Genomic DNA, 17510 nt, shown 5'->3' with positions numbered 1-17510 from the left:
CCGTGACAAAGATCCGTCCTTGGTTTGTGCATTTCCTGCTGTGTACGAGAAGAAAGTGTGGTATTTTAGAGTAGTAATATCTTAACTGAACGCAGTCTGATGGGGGCAATATATATTGAAACAAATCCATACTCAAAAACTTCTGAAATGCAGTTAATAGTGTAAGAAGGTTCTGTGTAAAAGCAGGGATGGAACCTAATGGTATACAGATAAAGGATGTTCACCACAATGGCCCTGCATTGCCAGACAAGAGCAGAAGGAGCAGGGGACACATTTATTCAGAGCGACAGAGCCAGACAGATGCATCACTGTAATTGAAATTGCCTTTATACCATTCCTGAGCTTCCCTATGTTTTGTGTGCGCACTAAACATTTACATTATTAGGCGCAAAAATTCTGCTTTTGCAAATATACATTTGCTATTCATTTGTGGAGTTGTAAATAAAATGCACTCCATCATACTAAGAGTACTTTTAACCCACATAATTGATACTTCTTTGGCATATATCGTTCGTTCGTTTTGGTGTGTCCAGAAGGTGTTTCAGTTCTATTAACTTTGCTCGACATTGTCTTTAAAAGCATTTTCCTCAATGTCAGAGTGAATGCATTAAGGAAAGGGTGTCAAACTCATTTGAGCTCAGGGGCCGCATGGAGGGAAATCTGTGCACAGGCGGGCCGGATTATTAAAGGGGAACATTATCACCGGACCTATGTAAGCGTCAATATATACCTTGATGTTGCAGAAAAAAGACCATATATTTTTTTAACCGATTTCCGAACTCTAAATGGGTGAATTTTGGCGAATTAAACGCCTTTCTAATATTCGCTCTCGGAGCGATGAAGTCACAACGTGGCGTCACAACGGGAAGCAATCCGCCATTTTCTCAAACACCAATTCAAATTAGCTCTGGTATTTTCCGTTTTTTTGACTGTTTTCCGTACCTTGGAGACATCACTGCTGCTGGAATTGTAATTTTTCCTGAGGGAACTCTTCTGAAAGAATCACTAAAGTTCTATCTATTCCTGCATGTCTCCCTGAGCGCTCTTTCCCCTCGCCTGCCGCTGATTGGTAGCCTGGCCACACCTGGTACTGGTTCCCAATTAGACTTCTTTACAAACAGGGCTCAATGATTGTTTCCTGTTTCTTGTTTCAATGTTCCCTGCATGTGCACTTCCCAGTGCACTAGTTCCTTTTGACATTAAAGGGGAACATTATCACAATTTCAGAATGGTTAAAACCATTAAAAATCAGTTCCCAGTGGCTTATTAAATTTTTCGAAGTTTTTTTCAAAATTTTACCCATCACGCAATATCCCTAAAAAAAGCTTCAAAGTGCCTGATTTTAACCACCCGTCCATTTTCCTGTGACGTCACATAGTGATGCCAACACAAACAAACATGGCGGAAAGAACAGCAAGCTATAGCGACATTAGCTCGGATTCAGACTCGGATTTCAGCGGCTTAAGCGATTAAACAGATTACGAATGTATTGAAACGGATGGTTGTAGTGTGGAGGCAGGTAGCGAAAACGGAATTGAAGAAGAAACTGAAGCTATTGAGCCACATCGGTTTGAACCGTATGCAAGCGAAACCGACGAAAACGACACGACAGCCAGCGACACGGGAGAAAGCGAGGACGAATTTGGCGATCGCCTTCTAACCAACGATTGGTATGTGTTTGTTTAGCATTAAAGGAAACTAACAACTATGAACTAGGTTTACAGCATATGAAATACATTTGGCAACAACATGCACTTTGAGAGTGCAGACAGCCCAATTTTCATCAATTAATATATTCTGTAGACATACCCTCATCCGCACTCTTTTCCTGAAAGCTGATCTGTCCAGTTTTGGAGTTGATGTCAGCAGGCCAGGGAAGCTAGGGTCGATATTCTTCTCTTGATCATCTTCGGTGGCATAAGGGACGGTGTGAGCCAAGACATCCAGGGGGTTTAGCTCGCTCGTCTGCGGGAACAAACTTTCGCCATTGCTTGCCGTGCTACCGAGGTCCTTTGTCCCTGAATTGCTCACACACACCGGCAGATTCAATGGGGGTCTGGCGGCAGATTTCTTTGACTTTATCGTTGGAAATGCATCTGCTTTGAGTGTCGCAGGATATCCACACATTCTTGCCATCTCTGTCGTAGCATAGCTTTCGTCGGTAAAGTGTGCGGAACAAACGTCCAATTTCTTTCCACTTTCGCATCTTTGGGCCACTGGTGCAACTTGAATCCGTCCCTGTTCGTGTTGTTCCACCCTCCGACAACACACCGACGAGGCATGATGTCTCCAAGGTACGGAAAACAGTAAAAAAAAACGGAAAATAACAGAGCTGATTTGACTCGGTGTTTGAGAAAATGGCGGATTGCTTCCCAATGTTACGTCACGTTGTGACGTCATCGCTCCGAGAGCGAATAATAGAAAGGCGTTTAATTCGCCAAAATTCACCCATTTAGAGTTCGGAAATCGGTTAAAAAATATATGGTCTTTTTTCTGCAACATCAAGGTATATATTGACGCTTACATAGGTCTGGTGATAATGTTCCCCTTTAAAGTCATGTTTACCTGCGCTATGCCTGCCATCTTTGCATCTTGGGGTTCAAGAACCCCACACAACCAGACAAATAATGGTCTAATTAATATACATAACCCCAGTACTTGTACATCCGGCGTCTGCTGCAGTGGACATTTTTTTTTTTTTTTAAATATGACAAAAGACCAAAAACAAATGTCTACTGCAGAGGACGTTGGTCATAAGGAGGATATGTACACAAAGTGCTATTGTTTTTAAACGCAGTGTAAATCCAGCCTGAGAGAACAATGTTACATGTGTGATGTCCCACACAGTATGCAAATGTCAAAAAAACAAAAAAAAGATAAATGAAACGATTGAATAATGTTTCCAGTATTTGTTCAGAGATTTTTCATTTACCTGCAATAAAACGATGCTACTGCAAAACTGAGAACGGACTAAACAGCGATTCTCAAATTGTGGTACGTGGGCTCCATCTAGTGGCACGCCAATGAATCACTTAAATATTTAAACACAGTGTCACTGTTCAAACTGTGTAATGTTACCGTGGCCAAAACTATTATATATACTTGTTAAATAAAACTTCGCCTTGTTTTTAATGAATATTTAAGCCTGCTATACGCTACTGTATTTTAATGTTGCTCATTATGGTGGTCCTTGGCCGGGGGCCGAGCTGTATATATATATATATATATATATATATATATATATATATATATATATATATATATATATATATATATATATATATATATAAATATATATATATATATATATATATATATATATATATATATATATATATATATATATATATATATATATGTAGTACCAAGGGTTGAAAGAAGAGCTGGAACGAATGTGGAAGGTCAAGGCTAGCGTGGTCCCCATGGTAGTGGGGGCGCTTGGAGTAGTAACCCCTAAACTGGGAGAGTGGCTCCCACAGATCCCAGGAACAACCTCTGAAGCCTCAGTCCAGAAGAGCGCAGTCCTAGGAACAGCCAAGGTACTGCTCAGAACCCTCAAACTCCCAGGCCTCTGTTAGAGGACCCGAGCTTGAGGATGACACAGATACCACCCCACCGGGGTGAGAAGGAGATTTTTTTTAAATATATATATAATGTGTATATATATATATATATATTTCTAATTGACTGAAACAGAGCGCACTTGTCGCGGATGTCACTTTATCGATGGGAAAATGCATTTTTAGACAATATGATTTGCCTGAGTGGCTAGGAGACACCGAGAGTAACAAGCGGTAGAAAATAGATTAGAAAAGACAGATTTAAAAAAATATATATTAAAAAAAATAAATTATATGTATATATATATATATATATATATATATATATATATGTATTATTAATATTATTATTTTTTAATTAATTAATTTTTTTAAATATGGGACTTCCCGCAGGCTGGAATTTGGAAGCTGGCGGGCCGTATCCGGTCCCTGCACTAGACTAACAGATATGTTCATTGCATGTTGTATTTGGAAACATGTTGGTGCTAAAACTTAAACATGGTCAAGGGCAATTTCCAATTACGTGATTGAGGGCATCTGCAGGCCATCAGTAACAAGAAGACTTAGCAAGGGAGCGGTAGAAGGAGAAAGAGGTACAGGAGAGCGTTTGCACTGCGGTGGAAGCCGTGAAAAGCCCTACTGTGGTCACGGTTAGATGGGCGGGGGATGAGGAGGCGGAGGACATCATCATCATCATCATCATCATCATGGCTTAATCACAGCGTTTCCTACCCCGTGGCTGTGCTCTGCCCTTATATCTTAACAGTGTTGTTGGCGTACAGGCCGTAGCTCTGCAGCTCTGTGTAGGGGGCGCTAGCACCACTGTCTAAGGCTGAGCAGTGAAAGGCCTGAGCAGCTGAGGCAGCAGCGGCTCGAGCGGTCGACACCTTCATTCGACGTGACTCGGTCCTGGACTTGTAGCAGAACTCCACCAGGGCCACTAGCATGGCCAGGCCCAGGCCGCCGATCAGGATGTAGAAGACTCCGGCCACGTTGCTGAGGCTCAGAGCGCTCGTCTTGTCCTGGAGACGAGGGTCGAGGGGGGCAATTAGCAACAGACAACGTTTAGAGTGACACAAACATGACTGACTTGAGAACGTTCTCATTCACACATTTGCTCGAGCATATACACTCCCTGGCCACAATATTAGGTACCAGTAATATTGGGATTACCAATTAAACATCCATACATTTCCCCATATGTGAAAAGTGAGTGTATAATCATTCATTCACAGACAGAACTACACATACATAAGCTTGACCATACACTCGGGATTTAGTCACACGCATGCAAACATGACAATAAACATGTTCTAAGGCCTGTCTCACAAATCAAAGTCACATCATTTTCAACAAGTCTCTCGGAGATAGAAGAGCTTACGTTCTTAAGTTGCAAAGAGGACACTGCCATCTTTACCACCTGGTGCATGTATGAGTGACGGGTGTTGCAATCACGCTGAGTGATTGCAAAATGATGCACATAAATAAACTGCATTTATAGTAGAGTGCATGGTATTTGTTAACCTGACTCTCGCCAGATCCTTGGAGTTCGCTGAGCTCCACACAAGGATCTGGGAGTTCTCCATAGGAGATGTATTTCAGAAGGCTGGGGCCTTGTAAAACGAATAATTGTATGTGATTGGATAAACCACTTGTCCGTTATCTTGAATGACGTGTTACTTCAACCACTCACATCGAAATCAACCCGTGACGCTGATGAGAGCGACGCTGGGAAATCCAGAACAGAACAGCCGACATATTGGATAATAAATGCCTTCAGAACCGTTCTCTGTTCATCTTTTAAAGAATTAATATTCGATAGATTGGACAAAACAGTTGCAATAGCAGAATCAATGTCAGCACACGACTCCTCGCTGCGTGCCGCCATTGTTGTTTGAATCAACCTACTCAATGGTCTAGTGGTTAGAGGGTCCGCCCTGAGATCGGTAGGTCGTGAGTTCAAACCCCGGCCGAGTCATACCAAAGACTATAACAATGGGACCCATTACCTCCCTGCTTGGCACTCAGCATCAAGGGTTGGAATTGGGGGTTAAATCACCAAAAATTACTCCCGGGCGCGGCACCGCTGCTGCTCACTGCTCCCCTCACCTCCCAGGGGGTGAACAAGGGGATCGGTCAAATGCAGAGGACAAATTTCACCACACCTAGTGTGTGTGTGACTATCATTGGCACTTTAACTTTAACTTTAACTTTAAACAGTCGCTTCGGCGCTACGTCACATCTATGAAGTCCCGCCCGACGATCCTGATTGGTTCATTATTTTTTTGCTATCTTGAAGGAGTTTGCATTGCCCTCGATCCCAGACCCTTGTGTGGAGCTCAGCGAACTACAAGGATCTGGCGAGAGTCAGGTTAGGGTATTTTAGCTCTCCAAACACTGTGCACATAGATTGATGTTAGTGAGAACAGTAATCATTGTTGAACTGGATTTATGACACAGACCTTACAAATTGAATTGCTATAATGTACATATTACATGTACTAATGCATTTCTAACATTGTTTTTATACTAACAATAAAGGCAGTGCTAGTGTTGTATTTTGTAAAGAAAGAAACTACAGCTGCACAACAAAAAGGTGTTTTAAAATCGTACAATTTATAGGTCACATGTACTATTTGTAACTTTAGTTTTTGAATCTGATGTAAATCCAACTTGATCCATAAACTAAAAAAAAAGCTTGTTATTGGCAGACTTTACTGTAATCGGGCAGTTCTTCTGCATGATATAATGTAATTAAGGGTTTTTTATGGCAGGAAGGGTGTCAAGTAATGTGTTCTGAAGGCATGACAGGCTGCAGGTTATCAGTCGAAACACTAACAACATGTGATGATTTTAGAGTCTAATTCCTCCTGTCAGGGGAAATTTACGCTCATCAAATCCCCTTCACAGGCTTTTACAAGCCTCTAAGAGTATCTCCCTGAGGCCAGATTTTGAGAAGCATCTTAGAATACATGTTCTGTCTGGATATGCGTCAAAAATTTCCACCTAAACACTGTGCAAATATAGCAAAGCGGGGGGGAAAAATATATCAATGTCTTAGTCAATTATGTTTCATTCTCCCCTAAAAAAATGTTTATTTTCTTGGGAAAAACAAGACTGATACACCGTTTCCCCACGCAGCTACATAGTTAGTGTACAAAACAACAAAGAATGTAGCGCTAATATTACGACTAAAATTCTAGCTAGAAGGCAAGTATTATCCCAGGCATAGTAATGACACAAAAGTTGAAATAGAAAGATTTAGAGCAGCATATTTTCTCATGTATTTTCAATGTTGAGTCAGTGTTCAAATTGAATGTGGCCAATGTTTCAATTAATATCAAACTGGAGAACAGTTTTGAAAATATTCTAATGTACAGTGTTGTACCTCGGTTTTTGTACGCCCCACTTTTTGTAGGTTTCGGTTTTTGGCAAAGGTTTGTCTCAGTTTTCCTATACCGTCTCAGTTATCATACGGTAACATTTTGCATGTTAAAAACTAGTCTATTAGCCCGTATATCAAGTGCTCAAATAAAGAATCCCACGCTGTGGTGATAATTTTTTTTTATTGAATACGGCTATAAAATAAGCTACAATGGGGTCAAATAAAGTTTCAAGTGACATCAGTTTGTTAACCACCTAAAAATGTGTCTAAATAATACTTAAACAGATTAATCAATTACTGTGATGGCCTTCTCACTCTGCTCTCTAAACGAGCTGTGAAGCAGCTAAAATACATCTATAGTGCTGCTACTCGAGTCCTGACTAGAACCGGGAAATTTGACAATATTCGTCCAGTGCTTAGACTTTAAAACAGCTCTGCTTGTGTACAAGTATTGTCATAGTCTAGCGCCAACGTATACAGTATCTCTGACATTTGAGAACAAGGGTGTTCAAACTTTTTCCATTTTTTCAAAGCAAACGGGGGCCACTTTCATATTTTTCATTTTAAAAACCAATACAATATATTGATTTTTTTGTTTCCCCTCAAGTTTGGTACAGGTGACCCAGAAGGGTCAGAGTCATAAAACATGTTAAAAGTAAGTCATATATCAATTTCTATTTTTATTTTTATTCAACGCTTAAATCTTTAGATCAACTTCAGGTCTGTCGATAAACAGTTTGTTTTTATGTTTCATGCCCTTTTTCAGTTCAGTTTCAGTTTACTTCGAACACGCATACGATACAATGTGATGCATCACATATTTCCAGTTGTTTCATTACAGCACGTCCGAAAAGGAGTAGGAAGAAGCAGCGCTTATCTAATCCTACCTCTTTTCATATCATAGTAATTTTATCCCATTTCCTTGTTCTCTGTAACAGAACAGTGAATAAATAAATAATAACAAATAATACTACCAAACATTAAATACATAACCATTATCTAAAAAAAAAAAAAAAAAGAGGTTCAAGATGTTCATCATACTTGTTCTTCTTTGTACTTTGTAAACTATTGTAGTTTGAACAGTCTCATCATATTGGTGCTTTGTTTGATTTCTTTGGTTAAGACCAACCCCAGCGTTTACCTGTTTCTCACCTTTTTTGTAAGGCCATACTTGCCAACCTTGAGACCTCAGATTTCGGAAGGTGGGGCTGTGGGGGGCGTGGTCGGGGGTGGGGCGTGGTCGGGGCGGGGTTGGGGGCGTCGTTAAGAGGGGAGGAGTATATTTACAGCTAGAATTCACCAAGTCAAGTATTTCATATATATATATATATATATATATATATATATATATATATATATATATATATATATATATATATATATATATATATATAAATAAGATAAATACTTGAATTTCAGTGTTCATTTATTTACACATATACACACACATAACACTCATCTAGTCATTGTTGAGTTAAAGGTTGAATTGTCCATCCTTGTTCTATTCTCTGTCACTATTTTTCTAACCATGCTGAACACCCTCTCTGATGATGCATTCTGCTTCGTCTCCTTGTTGTGTGCGCAGTTGTGCACTGCACTCTCTAAAAGCCCTAGATGTTAATGTCACATATGCATGTACAGTAGATGGCAGTATTGTCCTGTTTAAGAGTATCACAACATTGCTGTTTACGGCAGACGAACTGCTTTACGGTAAAAAAAACGTGACTGCTGTTCTTGTGTGTTGTTGCCGCGCTGGGAGGACGTTAATGAAACTGCCTAACAATAAACCCACATAAGAAACCAAGAACTCGCCCTCGATCATTCTACAGTTATAATGTGATTGGGCAGGCATGCTGTTTATGTTGTGGGAAAGCGGACGTGAAAACAGGCTGTCGACACGTCACTCAGGTCCGCCTGAATTTCGGGAGATTTTCGGGAGAAAATTTGTCCCGGGAGGTTTTCGGGAGAGGCGCTGAATTTCGGGAGTCTCCCGGAAAATCCGGGAGGGTTGGCAAGTATGTTGTAAGGGGTGCCGAAAGTTGGCAGACCTGTCAGCGATCCTGTTCTGTCTCCCTGTAATGTTTGTCTGATCTTGAATGGGATTGTACAGAAAATCTTAATATCCTCTCGGGGATTAATAAAGTATTTTTGATTCTGATTCTGATTCGGTTGTCTGAAACAGACTAATCGGAAATATATTATTTAGGCTGTCTTTGTCTGACCTTTTGGAACACATTACTAACAAAAACAGAGGTACTACTGTACTGTACATCATTAAAACATGGTACCACTGTATAAATGCATCCCTTTCAAATGTTGACTCCATTGTTCTATTTTTTTTTTAGTAGAATATTCTACAAATGATATGCCGAGACTGAAGCTAAAGTGCAAACACATGCAAGCCCAGTGGCTGGCTCGATGTGACTGAAGGCTGAGCTAACAGATTGACAGGGTTTTCATCACACATGCGTGCCAGTCTGTGCAGAGACTGGACAGAAGGCAAAGGTTTTGACAGAACATGTTCAAAAGAACTGATCGTGTAATCTTGTGGCCTTCCACATCTGGTTGGGTCATGTCGTACAGTTAGCTCTGATTAAGTCATCTTTCAGCTACACCGTGAACACAAGTTTATCCAACAGTAATATTCCAGGTGTATGTATTTTTTGACACTGACTTGCAAATCTATATAAACTAGTTTTAAAAATCACACACAAACATTTTTAAAGGAATAACAAATCAGACGACAGATTGCTCACAAAGTATATGCCCGAATATAAGACAATTACACATAAAATTAAACTTCAACTTAGGTGGTTGGAAATATATTTTAAAATCATAAAAGCAATGCTCTTGGAATTGTGAAGACAACAAGGTGTTTTTGTGTGGGTAACAATCTTATTTTATGTTGAGCAGCAGAAGCAGAACCGTGCATGTACAAATATCAAGCCAATGATAACAACTAATCAATGCTTGAATAATATTTAAATGTTTCTTGACTCTTGAATGTATTATATCACCAAGGATATTATCATTGAAAACATAAATACTAGGGCTGTCAAATTATACATTTTTAAATCAGATTAATCACATTTTGGAATTTGGATTAATCATGATTAAACCCGGGTGATTACTCGCTTGCATAATTGAGATTATCTTGAGAAAAAAAAAGCACACTATTTGTACAAAAATGCAATTTTATCTTTAGAATGTAGTCCAGTTACATTTTTCAAACGTTTTACTAGAATGCATGTCATTTACTTGCACACGACTTGGTATTAGTTTTATCTAAAGTTCTTTCAGAGGTTCCTCACTCATTTTCAGTGTTCTGAAAATTACTTTCAAAAAGTATTTTATTATGGTTACTCGTTACTTTACCAAAAAAGTAATTGAATTAATAACGGAATTGCTCTTCAATAAATGTAAATACTTACAAGGTAAAGTAATTTTTACGTTACTTTATAAATAACTTTACATATCTTGCATTTGCTGTTGAGAGACGTTTTATGTATGATATATGAGAGCACAGTGTGCGTGTGTGTGCTTAGTGACGCATGACGTCATCGAGGGTTTCCAAAGGAGCTGTGTGTGTTAGCTTTAGCAGTTAGCAGCGGAAGTTTGTCGGCTCTGATGCCAACTCTTTTGAATCTTTTCACCAGATTATGTAACCTCTGGTTAATAAATTGATTGAATGTTCTTCGATGGCTGTCATATTTTCTTGTCAACAAACGGGGTATTGCTTGGATGGCAAGTTTGTCACTTCAATCATTGATTTGTTGTCTGATTATTGCCATAGCGGGAGTATGTTGTTTGCTGTGTCACAGTGTGATGGTGCCTCTTCCTATTTTATATCAAATCCATTTTAGTGCTGTGCCGCATGTTGCTTTCACTAATAAAAATATATTTCCTGCATTGAACTTGCTGCACTTATGACGCGGTTGTTGAACCTCGTCAAAAGTAGTGTTCCACTTTACATCAAGCTGAAATTGAATTGTAACGGACCTAAAGTAATTAAATATATTACTTATTACTAGTAAAGATCACACTCCTCAGCCTTCCCGGTAAGGTCTATTCAGGTGTACTGGAGAGGAGGCTACGCCGGATAGTCGAACCTCGGATTCAGGAGGAACAGTGTGGTTTTCGTCCTGGTCGTGGAACTGTGGACCAGCTCTATACTCTCGGCAGGGTCCTTGAGGGTGCATGGGAGTTTGCCCAACCAGTCAACATGTTCTTTGTGGACTTGGAGAAGGCATTCGACCGTGTCCCTCGGGAAGTCCTGTGGGGAGTGCTCAGAGAGTATGGGGTATCGGACTGTCTGATTTTGACGGTCCGCTCCCTGTATGATCAGTGTCAGAGCTTGGTCCGCATTGCCGGCAGTAAGTCGGATACGTTTCCAGTGAGGGTTGGACTCCGCCAAGGCTGCCCTTTGTCACCGATTCTGTTCATAACTTTTATGGACAGAATTTCTAGGTGCAGTCAAGGCGTTGAGGGGATCTGGTTTGGTGGCTGCAGGATTAGGTCTCTGCTTTTTGCAGATTATGTGGTCCTGATGGCTTCACCTGGCCAGGATCTTCAGCTCTCGCTGGATCGGTTCGCAGCCGAGTGTGAAGCGACTGGGATGAGAATCAGCACCTCCAAGTCCGAGTCCATGGTTCTCGCCCGGAAAAGGGTGGAATGCCATCTTCGGGTTGGGGAGGAGACCCTGCCCCAAGTGGAGGAGTTCAAGTACCTCGGAGTCTTGTTCACGAGTGAGGGAAGAGTGGATCGTGAAATCGACAGGCGGATCGGTGCGGCATCTTCAGTAATGCGGACGCTGTATCGATCTGTTGTGGTGAAGAAGGAGCTGAGCCGGAGGGCAAAGCTCTCAATTTACCGGTCGATCTACGTTCCCATCCTCACCTATGGTCATGAGCTTTGGGTTATGACCGAAAGGACAAGATCACGGGTACAAGCGGCCGAAATGAGTTTCCTCCGCCGGGTGGCAGGGCTCTCCCTTAGAGATAGGGTGAGAAGCTCTGCCTTCCGGGGGGAGCTCAAAGTAAAGCCGCTGCTCCTCTACATCGAGAGGAGCCAGATGAGGTGGTTCGGGCATCTGGTCAGGATGCCACCCGATCGCCTCCCTCGGGAGGTGTTTAGGGCACGTCCGACCGGTAGGAGGCCACGGGGAAGACCCAGGACACGTTGGGAAGACTATGTTTCCCGGCTGGCCTGGGAACGCCTCGGGATCCCCCGGGAGGAGCTGGACGAAGTGGCTGGGGAGAGGGAAGTCTGGGCTTCCCTGCTTAGGCTGCTGCCCCCGCGACCCGACCTCGGATAAGCAGAAGACGATGGATGGATGGATAGTAAAAGTAACAGCGTTATTACAAACACTACTCATTTTTGTACTGACGTATGCATTTATCTGACCACTGACCGTACAGCGGTTGAGGTAAAAGGCTTGTACGGTCAAAATAAACTGTTTGAGTCATCCAGGTGCCTACATGATTAGTGCGATAATTTTTTGTGATTACTCACATTTTTGACAGCCCATACACACATTATTTTAGAAGAATGAATAACAAAAAAACTAACAAATAAACACAAGGACAAATGCAAAAACAAACCTACCTCTTGCTGCTTTTGATATACTGATGCATTTCCAATATCAATTTTTGTGCATATGTTTTGGTATCTTATATTCGGGCCAATACTGTAGTCCTGCTAGAGTCACAAGGGGGTATACTGCATATGTATAAGAGGTCTATAGGTCTGGAGTTGGGTCTGTTCTAGGATCAGGGCAGGATTGTGCAGACAGAATCAGAATGGCGACTGACCTTTCTTCCGGAGTCCTTGCTGCCACACTCCCCTTTATCGTACCACCATTTGTTTTTCAGTTTGTCTAAGACGGCTTGCTCATTGAGTTTCAACACCGCTAGGTTTACTGGGATTCTTCCAACCACAAAGAAATAACATAAATAACATATTATACCAATGTTATTTTATGTTATTGATTCAGAAACATAGAGCAGCAAAAAATGCATTCACACAATAACACTTGAGCTTGCCTATGGTTAAAGAAAGGAAAAAGCATCACATCACCACACGTGCACGCACACACACATGAATAGAGATGGCATAAACATCATTAAGAACTTGAAAATCAAAGTGATATGCATTAATACTCCATCTAGCTTGGTGTGCTGGCTCCCTAAGGCAGTAGATGTGTATTACTATATCACTTTGGGTAACCGGCACACTGCTCACCCTCACTTATGCAGTTGTGCTTCTATGAAATGCTTTTTTGAAAAAGACCGTAAATACCAGCGTCAAAACGCTTTTGTTTTTTTTCCCTTTTTCTGGAGTGGTATTACAATGTTGACCTGCCGGTTACCCCCCTCCCCATACAGCACCCACACGCCCAATGGTGGTGGTGGGTTACCCGCAGGGTTTATCAAACTGGCTCTGACCTTGGAGTCCCCGCCCCCGCTGCCGCACTCTCCCTTGTCGTACCACCACTTGTTTTTCAATTTGTCCAAGAGGCCCTGCTCGTTCAGTTTTAACACTGCCAGGTTTACTGGGTTTCTTGAAAATGATATAAAACGATAACCATTAGGATACACTCTATATCTGACAAGGTATAACGACGTAAGTATATCATGGTTGTGGTGATTATGACAACACTGACTTACGAGTTGAAACTCCTGCGATTAGCTACTGGTATGAAGCAGGAGCCCTGGCTTTAAGATGCGCATGTTTTGATATACAGTATGTTAGTTGTACATCTGCAATGGGCTGAAATGCTCGATGCCCATACAGCAGTCGAGTCAGGTTTTACCAAGCGGGGTCCTCAGAGGGAGACAGTGCAGACACTATAAATTGAGATGCCTTGGATGCGGAAGTCTGTCTACAGATGGTAATTTCCTTTCCGCGGCGCCGGCATACAGATTGCCATGGTAACTGACATATCAATGTTCAACCCAAAACAGCCTTCTGGTGAATTAAAGTCTGCAATGATTCATTTATCAGAGGAGACAAATGCATGCACAGACACTGAAAGAAAACTGTGAGATCCACAGATGTTTTTGAACATGGACCCCCTCATCCAGAGCATCTCATCAGTGGCTGCACTCTCCCTCTGGTGAGTGTGATGTGTATTTCCTCGAGCCGATGGCTGCAGATAAGGACTTTTTACATCCACAGATCAAAGAAGAATCTGCAATCAGAATCTGTATGAAGATACAGCTTTTGCAAGATATTTCCAGTAGAATTGGGGTCAAATGAACTCTGTATCGATCTATATTTTGCATCAATCTTCCTATATCGCATGTGGATGTAGAATAGCCTTCATTCCCAACCGGCAACACAGGAAATGTCCTCAGAGCTGGTAAAACCATTGAATTCTTTCTCAGCATAGGTCTCAGACAGAAAGAAAGAAGTCAAAGTCAGTGAACATGGATGGTCTGGAAGTTAGTTTGTTCACTTGAGTCGAGGCTAGCAGATGTCAGCGAGGCGCAGTGGTGAGATGGGATTAGCAGGCAGGCAAGCGGGTGGCGTCGTGCATGCGGGAGGAAAAAAATGAATTGGGGAGCAAAACAAAACATATAAAGTACACACAGGTGGTCCTCAGTTTACCACGTTCCGTCTTAGGGCGTTTTGTGAATAAATGCGAACACACTCCACAAAGTAATAAACACTTTAATTTTGTTGTGTTAACACGAGATTTGCTCAAGAACTACTTATGTGGCGTAAGAAAACACTATGCGGCTCACACGCAGAAAGGATAACATCAGTTAACTCTTTGAACTTCATTATGTCTCCCAAGTGTAAGACGGGCTTTTCTGGTTGCCATGCACCAAAGAAAAAGAAAGCCATCACCATGAAAATAAACTACATAAAAAGGTTCAGAGACAGGAGAAAAGACCATACTCATGGTCTAAACTGCTCGACTGTCGCAACCCTGTGTTTGTTGTTTTCCTCGGTACAGTATTTAGTTATTTTTCTTTACGCGTTCTGTTCGTCTCCACTCTGTCACTTTACCTCTGCCTGCATGTGCTTGGATTTCCTCACCTGTCTCCTGGTTGGCAATCAGGAGACACGTCTGTTCCTTCCTGCTAATCCAGGGCCTTTTTAAGCCAGCAATGTTTCGTCAGACAACACTGGTTCATTGTACTCTGTAAATGCTTAACGCAGTGCCATTTCATGCTATACCCATTGATTCTTGTTTCTCATGCTGCTCTATACATCATACTTTTTTTTTTTGCCTCAGCCTCGGTTCTGGTTTATTTTTTTTTTGTTGATTTGTGACTCACCAGTGGACCTCTGTTTCATCCATATTGATGCTACCTTATTTTTACATCATCAAAATATAATACTGCCTCTCATCTCTGCATCCTGGGGTCACGCCAACAATTGCAAGCACAACCCGAGACACGAAGCACGGGTTTAAAAAAGGTCTACCAAACCAGACCTTGTATGATGACGAGGTGGTCGATAAACACGCTCAGCCTGTCCTGTTCACGGCCTCACAGACAGTCGGAAATAGGGATGGTGTCATGTCTGTGTAATCATGTTTTGTTTTAAGTCATGTTTTGTTTAGTTATAGGACTCTTTAGTTTCTGTCTTTTCACTCCCTTGTCTTGTTTCCATGATTACCCCATTAGTTTCACCTGTTCCACGTTTGGACTCATTGTGCACTCTTGTTGTCACCATAGCAACCCATTAGTTTTCACCTGTCACGTCACGCACCTGTTTCACGTCTTGAGTCACGCACCTGTTTTCGTTAATCATGTCTGTAGTATTTAAGTTCAGTGTTTTTCAGTTTGTCTTTCTGACGACCTCACCACATTTATGCTCTGTCCATTCTTTCCATGTCCATTCCTCAAGCAACTATTTTTGTCCAAGCCAAGTAAGTTTTTGTTCCATGTTTATAGTCTTTTTGGTTTCATAGTTTGTTCTCCGCCATTGTGCGTGTTTTTTCGTTTGTACTTTTTTGCTATAGTCTTTTGGTTTCATAGTTTATTCTCCGCCACTGTGCGTGCTTTTCGCTTCATTCCCGTCTCGCCCGAGCCAACTTTCCGTTGCATCCCGGAAAAGCAAACACCCAAGATCAAGTCTTGACAGATGGGAATTTGGTAAGATTTTTTGGGTTAATGATTCGGTTCTTTATCGATTCTCTTATCGATTCTTATTTGGAAAAAAAAGATAATAAAAAGGTGGATTAGCATCAATTTTGTTTAGTTGAAAGGTAATATGACCTTCCGGAACCAACAGTGAGGGCTTAAGAGGTACATAGCATAGACAAATAAATACATTTGAAAATAAATATTAGAAAGTAATATTCTTCTGTATAATTTAACAAAAATGTGGAAACGACACAAGAATGTAACATTTAGTAACACTTTCAAAACTTTTAAGGATCTTTTGTCATCTGCCTAGAGAATATACTGGTGAAACTAAAAAAAACCAACTTAATATCGTACAAAGGTTTGTTTAGATTTATAAGGTGAAACTAATACATGACATAGGCTCATAACATGCATCATAAACATATGTCCAGCCTTCTTTTGATTTAATGTTGATGTTTATTGCTTAAAGCTCATGAAAACCATCAATTGAAAATCTCAGAAAATGTGGGTTTTCAAAAAATGTAAGCCAAGATCATCGAAAAGGACTGACATATCTCACTTAACATGTAATGAGTTTATATCACATACAGTATTAGTCTCACATTTGAAGTTGAATTGCTGACATGAAAGGACTTTTACATGATACTCTAATTTTATGAATTTCACCTGCATAGTATAATGACTGAGTGAAAATGTGGTTGGTGGAAAACATGCAACTTTTTCCGGGCTACCAATGACCAGTCACCTACCGAAGGAGTGTCTGCTGTGGCAAATGGGTGCCAACTTTTGACCGTAAACTTAGTCATTGCTCGGTGACATTCGTCGTTCCTGGCCGAAACATGGTACTCTTCCCTGCCGCTGTTAAAGCTAGCGGCAGACATGAACTGGAGATAGTACTTACTGCCTGCCTTGAAACAGTCAGAATATCTTCTCATGCTCATCTAAATGAGAATAAATTAATTTTAATTTAACAAATAGCGTAAACATTATAAGCAGTGTTTTGTTAAAAAACGAGACATTCGTTTATATACTGAACAAAAACATAATCGCAACACTTTTGTTTTTGCTCCCATTTTTCATGAGTTGAACTCAAAGATGTCAAACTTTTACAAAATACACAAAAGACCAATTTTTTTCAAATATTGTTCACAAATCTGTCTAAATCTGTGTTCGTGAGCCAAGATAACTGCAGTCAGGTTGAGATCCCATTGAGGACGACAAACATGCAGATGAGCTTCCCTTAGAAGGTTTCTCACGGTTTGTGTAGAAATTATTTCCATCCATCCATTTTCTACCGCTTATTCCCTTTTGGGGTCGCGGGGGCGCTGGAGCCTATCTCAGCTACAACCGGGCGGTAGTTAAGCAAACCAATTGTTGCAGCAGCTGTCATGGTGGCTGGTCTCGGACGGTCATGGAGGTGCACCTGCTGGATGTGGAGGTCCTGGGCTGGTGTGGTAACACGAG

General features: G+C 41.1%; 1 protein-coding gene across 4 annotated transcripts in view; it reads right to left on the bottom strand.

Moving 5' to 3' along the window:
* gria1a (glutamate receptor, ionotropic, AMPA 1a) overlaps positions 1–17510 on the bottom strand; it is a 203946-nt gene that overhangs the window by 14931 nt on the left and 171505 nt on the right. The window contains exons 14-15 of one of the 4 annotated variants that reach the window (XM_061927716.2): positions 13389–13503; positions 4448–4582 (exon numbers count right to left, since the gene is read on the bottom strand). In XM_061927716.2, the coding sequence (XP_061783700.1) occupies positions 4448–4582; positions 13389–13503 (250 nt within the window). Of the gene's footprint in view, positions 1–4292; positions 4583–12755; positions 12871–13388; positions 13504–17510 lie in introns of all 4 variants that reach the window. The other 3 variants (XM_061927717.2, XM_061927718.2, XM_061927719.2) reach the window with 3 other exon arrangements.

This window comes from Nerophis lumbriciformis, linkage group LG35 (genome assembly GCF_033978685.3).
Source record: "Nerophis lumbriciformis linkage group LG35, RoL_Nlum_v2.1, whole genome shotgun sequence".
Classification (NCBI taxonomy): Eukaryota; Metazoa; Chordata; class Actinopteri; order Syngnathiformes; family Syngnathidae; genus Nerophis; species Nerophis lumbriciformis.
This window is presented reverse-complemented; position numbering and strand designations above follow the sequence as displayed.